This window comes from Nerophis ophidion, linkage group LG04, assembly GCF_033978795.1.
Source record: "Nerophis ophidion isolate RoL-2023_Sa linkage group LG04, RoL_Noph_v1.0, whole genome shotgun sequence".
NCBI lineage: Eukaryota > Metazoa > Chordata > Actinopteri > Syngnathiformes > Syngnathidae > Nerophis > Nerophis ophidion.
Window position 1 is genome coordinate 74955622 of NC_084614.1, and position 6000 is coordinate 74961621.

The 6000-nt window shown below is 37.2% G+C and overlaps 1 protein-coding gene across 9 annotated transcripts in view; it reads left to right on the top strand.

Moving 5' to 3' along the window:
* The window catches only part of LOC133551873 (E3 ubiquitin-protein ligase TRIM37-like), a 72420-nt gene extending 67896 nt beyond the window's left edge, over positions 1 to 4524 (top strand). For 8 of the 9 annotated variants that reach the window (XM_061899047.1, XM_061899048.1, XM_061899046.1 and 5 more), the window contains 4 exons: positions 139 to 286; positions 349 to 470; positions 3651 to 3782; positions 3895 to 4524. In XM_061899047.1, coding sequence (XP_061755031.1) covers positions 139 to 286; positions 349 to 470; positions 3651 to 3782; positions 3895 to 3923 — 431 coding nt within the window. In that variant the 3' untranslated portion in view covers positions 3924 to 4524. The remainder of the gene's footprint in view (positions 1 to 138; positions 287 to 348; positions 471 to 3650; positions 3783 to 3894) is intronic. The other variant, XM_061899050.1, reaches the window with a different exon arrangement.
* Positions 4525 to 6000: the final 1476 nt, after the last annotated feature.

The window sequence follows — 6000 nt, forward strand, 5'->3', positions numbered from 1 at the left end:
AGCTGCATAATCATGCATCTCATTATTATTATTACACATCTATGAAGTACATTAAATGTACATTTACTAAATGTCTATCGAGTAAATGTCTTAGCTTGTGTGGCTAAGTGAAAGTTGCTAACAAAAAGTGTTTTGTAGAAGGAGTGAAGGGACCAGACGGGGACCAGGTGTCAGTCAGCGACCAGGTGTGTTCGTCCAACACCTGCAGGACAAGAGAGGACGTGTACTCCTTGGTCACGTCTGCCTTCTTGGCCGAGAGCAAGAAGTGCGCCACAAGAACTCTGGGGTACGACTACTCCCATCATTTTTAGCGCCGCAAGAACGACGACTTCAAATGTTTGACTTCAGCGTCACTTCTTTCCGCAGGTTGGATTGTGAATCGGAAAGTTCAGGAACCTCCCATCAGTCCTGGCTGGATGGACTTTTGTCCTCACAGCCGATGTCTGGCGATGAAGGACATTTCTCCTCAGGTGTGTTCCCCTTGAAGTTTGCGTGGTAAGCCCCAATGTAAGAATAATTAAGTAAGTTGGGGGCTCTAGGATAGAGCCATGGGGGACACCACTCCCAGTTAAAACATGGGAAGTGTCCATTCCGCATCATGGCCAGTGTTTGTAATAAGAGCATAATATATATAATAATGGTGTTTGTAATGCCGTTGCTTTTACTAGTAATGAGTAATCTAATTAATTACTTTTAGGTCAGTTACAACACTGTTAGCGATAGCTTGGCGTAACGTGGAACGCTACTTTTGATGTGGTTTTAGTTATGTCGCCATTAAGACAGCAAGTTCAATGCAGGAAATATCTTTTTACTGGTGAAAGCAACAGGCAGCACCGCACTAAAATGAACTAGATAGCAAACAGGAAGTGGCAACACCACACTGTGACACAGCAGACAACATACGCACACGTACACAATGGAAATATTGAACAAGTCAATGATTGAAGTGACAAAACTTGCCATCCAAATAATACCCCGTTTGTTGACAAGAAGATATCACGTCCATGGAAGTGCATTCAGTCGCTTTATTACAAGTACAACCCATTTATCATTTATCATTTATTAAGCAGAGATAAGACAATCCGGTGAAAGAATTCAAAAGAGCTGGCGTTAAAGTGCGCTGCTCATTGCTTAAGCTAAAAACCTCAGCTCCGTTGAAACTCTCTGACATCACTTGGCAACAGACCCCGCCTTTGAAAGCAAAGACACTGTTTCTATATCAAACATCTCTCAATGCATATGCATATAAAGTATTTTTTTTTTTTTTTTTTGTAACTTATTCATTACTTTTCCGAGTAATTAATGACATCTATTAAAGAGTAATTCCGTTAGTAGCTCAAATATTTTTTTGAAAAGTAACGATAAATAACTTTTTCAAAGTAATTTTCAGAACAGCGATTATTACACATTTTTCAAATATCGATTTAATTTCGACACGTCTCTGGGGACGGCGTGGCGCAGTTGGGAGAGTGACCAAGCCAGCAACCTGAGGGTTCCTGGTTCGATCCCGACCTTTTATCAATTTCATCAGGTCCGTTGTGTCCTTGAGCAAGACACTTCACCCTTGCTCCTAATGGTTGGTGGTTAGGGCCTTGCATGGCAGCTCCCACCATGAGTGTGTGAATGGGTGAATGTGGAAATAGTGTCAAAGCGCTTTGAGTACCTTGAAAGTAGAAAAGCGCTATACAAGTATAACCCATTTACTCTCTCTGATGGTCTATGCCACAGGTGTCAAACTCAAGGCCCGGGGGCCAGATTTGGCCTACCACTTCATTTTATTTGGCCCTCGAAAGCATGGAAATATTATGTATCAATAAAGTACTGTAACTTTTCTTACTAAATATATTATTTATTTCTATTTTGGTAGAAAAAAAACATTGTTAATTATGATAACTTAAAGTTTGTATGATTACGTAACACTATTATCAAACATTAAAACCATTTTTAAAAAATACAAATTAATACTAAGAATAAGGATTTCAAAGCAAGTTATCCATCAAAATGTGCAATGTAAAAGTAGCAATAGAGTTCATGGTAAAATTGCGAAAGTTACGGTGGTTTTTAAAGCATTTATCTGTTAATGAAAAAACTACTTTTTTTTAACTGTAATAAAGTGGTGTTTTTTTAGCATTTACAGCAGGGGTCACCAACGCGGTGTCTGCGGGCACCAGGCAGCCCGTAAGGACCAGACGAGTCGCCCGCTGGCCTTTTCTAAAAATAGCTCAAATAACAGCACTTACCAGTGAGCTGCTTCTATTTTTTTATTTTATTTATTTACTAACAAGCTGGTCTCGCTTTGCTCGACATTTTTAATACTAAGAGAGACAAAACTCAAATAGAATTTGAAAATCCGAGAAAATATTTTAAAGAGTTGGTCTTCACTTGTTTAAATAAATTCATAATTTTTTTTACTTTGCTTCTTATAACTTTCAGAAAGACAATTTTAGAGAAAAAATACAACCTTAAAAATGATTTTAGGATTTTTAAACACATACTCCTTCCTCTTCTTTCCTGACAATTTAAAATTTAAAGCCCACCAGGCTGCACCAAATTTTGGTGCCTTGTTGACACAGAAAAGTACAGTGGTGTATGCGCAGGGGCTATGAAGGTTGCAAGCCTGTTTGGTTCAACTTATCTTTGTGAATCAGCCTTTTCTGACATGAACTTCATCAAGAACAAACACAGAACACGCCTCACTGACGCACATCTGCAAGACTCAGTCAGAGTTGCAGTGTCAAGTTACACAGCAGAGTACAACACACTAGTTAACAGCATGCAAAGCCAGGCTTCCCACTAACTGACAAAAGAAACAGATAACAGATTTGGTGTCCAGTTCAAAGTGTGACATGATTTATTTAAATATTTGAGAGTTGACTTTTGTATTTTACATGAGTTATTATTTGTGCAAAGTAATTCATGATTTGTTAAAAAATGTTAGTGGCTAGCTAGTTAAAATGGGATATTGTGATTTCACAAGACTGTGTTAGAAGTGATCATTTGAAAATGTTCAATTGGAAAAATGTGCACTTAGAGAAAATATAAAAACAAAGTGTTGCATATTGATATTTGTTTCTATATATATTTATTGTGAGAAATCATTAAAATGATCAGTGTTTCCACAAAGGTAAATATCATTAATTATTAATAATAAAATATACTTAAAGGTAAATTGAGCAAATTGGCTATTTCTGGCAATTTATTTAGTGTGTATCAAACTGCCCTTCGCATTAATCAGTACCCAAGAAGTAGCTTTTGGTTTCAAAAAGGTTGGTGACCCCTGATTTACAGCAATACACCGAAAAATCTACAGTTGTTGATTTGCAGTAAAAAAACAACAAATTGGCAGCTCAGGTGCCAAAATTTTACTGTAAAATTACATTTTTTTTAAATTATAGTAAAAAAAACAAATGTAAGTTTTAAAGTACATTTCTGGAAACTTATCTGCCTTTTACTTTACCATAAAAAAATAAATGTTAAGGTGAAATTATTGCAACTTACTATATTTTTTTTAGATTTTAGTTTTTAAAAAAATGCATAGGAAAAATTGTGTAATGATAGTATTCACTGTGTGATGCGGCCCTCTGGGGCCAAACACAACTGCGACGTGGCCCCCCCAGTGAAAACCACTTTGACACCTTTGGTCTATTCAGACCCGCCGCCCTCCGTCCTGGTGGTGGCGACCACGAGCAGCGAGAGTGAAACCGAGGAGGAAGAGGAGGAGGAGGAAGCTCTGCAGGGCACCAACTCTCTACACTACAACAGCCAGACTCCGCCCTGCACAGGTAACCATGGCAACACACATGAGCTATTCTTTAATTGTGGACCCAAGTGATGGGGGTTTAATGGGTTAATGAGGAGTGCGGGCGAGTAACATTTTATCTTTGGCTGCCTCAGGTGAGTCTGAAGATATGACTGACAGGTGATCCAAGCCCCGCCCCCGCCTACATGTCACCCGCGGCTACCTGCTAGCTCGCTCGCTCGCGTCTTCTCCACAAAACACTGTTTGCAAGTTGGACTGGATGAGTAAGTTCCTGTTTTAAATGCATGATTTGTTTGGCCGCGCCGCATTTACCTGACGATTCTCACTGACAACTTTGAACATTCCTCTTGTTTGTAAGTCAATTATTAGTATTACTACTAGTACTGGTAAATTGACGTTTGAAACAAGCCTAACCAGCAGTGAGTCAGCGTTCAACTTATAGTCCGACGGTCAAAGTTGGGAAATTAGCGCTCCGTCGCGTGGGAGAAATCACTCTTTGTTGTCATGGAGACGAAAAAGCAACAGACGGCCATTTTGGACTGATGGACACATGATTCTTTTATTACGGAGCAGTTAGTCCCCAAGTTGAACACGTGCACTGCTTGTTTGTTTAGCAACACAAACATTCCAGCCAACTTATGATGATGATTATTATTATTATTATGATTATGATTAAGTCAACAAAGCGACAGAACTTAGTTTGCTGTGATGTTCCTTTTTCTTCCCGAAATCTTTCTTTTTCATGTAATAAACTTTGTATTTTATTTACGTGTGTCGAGCACATCCTTACCTTCCTCACGTGCTCGCCGTCGTCTTCGTCGTAAACGTCAACACCGCTCTCTTACCCACAATGCAGCAGTGCGGCACAATCAGAAGATGAGAGAACGCCGCTGGACTGATGAGGAATCTTTTTATAGCAACAATGTGGAGGACCGCTCACGTCTTCTAAAGCGCTTATGTAACCACTTAGACCTGCCAGCAAAACCCCCTCTCATTGGTCAACAGTATAGAACATGTTAGGTTTGTCCTACATAAATATGTCTAAAAGATGTCCAAACAATAGATCCAATAATCAGCGTAGAGGTGTCCAAAGTGCGGCCCGCAGCTCATTTTGTAACATATATTTTGTTAACTGATACCTGTTTTATATGCTAGCTTTTTAAACAGTAAAATATTTTGGTAATTAATGAATGTCATGTTAGCATTGTAGCGTGCTAAAATTATTATTATTATTTTTTAGATCATTTGTATGCATATGCCTTAGTTATATTTTTGTACTTGATTCTTGCTAACATTAGTATGCTAGCTTTATAAACATGTTTTTCAGGCACACACCTCCAAGTAATATATTTTGGTAATTGATGCCTGTTACGTTAGCATTGTAGCGTCTATAGATCAAACGTGTATCATAGGTTTGATCTATCGATCATAGGTCTATAGCAGTGGTTCTCAAATCCATTATAAATATATTTATTATAAATTATAAATATTATATATATATTTATTACAAAATATGAATGTAAGTTCATAAACTGAAAAAAATATAACAATGCAATATTCAGTGTTGACAGCTAGATTTTTTGTGGAAATATTGATGTTAAAGATTTCGTTTTTTGTTAAGAAATGTTTAGAATTCAGTTCATGAATCCAGATGGATCTCTATTACAATCCCCAAAGAGGGCACTTTAAGTTGATGATTACTCCTATGTGTAGAAATCTTTATTTATAATTGAATCACTTGTTTATTTTTCAACAAGTGTTTAGTTATTTTTATATATATATTTCCAAATAGTTCAAGAAAGACCACTACAAATGAGCAATATTTTGCACTGTTATACAATTTAATAAATCAAACTGATGACATAGTGCTCTATTTTACTTCATCTATTTTTTTTCCACCAAAAATGCTTTGCTTTGATTAGGGGGTACTTGAATTAAAAACATGTTCACAAGGGGTACATCACTGAAAAAATGTTGAGAACCACTGGTCTATAGCATAGTCCTATACATCAAACATATCGATCATAGGTCTATAGATCAAACGTGTATTATAGGTCTATAGATCAAACATTGATCATAGGTCTATAGATCAAACATTGATCATTGGTCTATAGATCAAACATGTGTATCATAGGTCTGTAGATCAAACATTGATCATTGGTCTATAGATCAAACGTGCATTATATGTCAATAGATCACACCTATCAATCATAATAAGTCTATAGATCAAACGTGTGTAT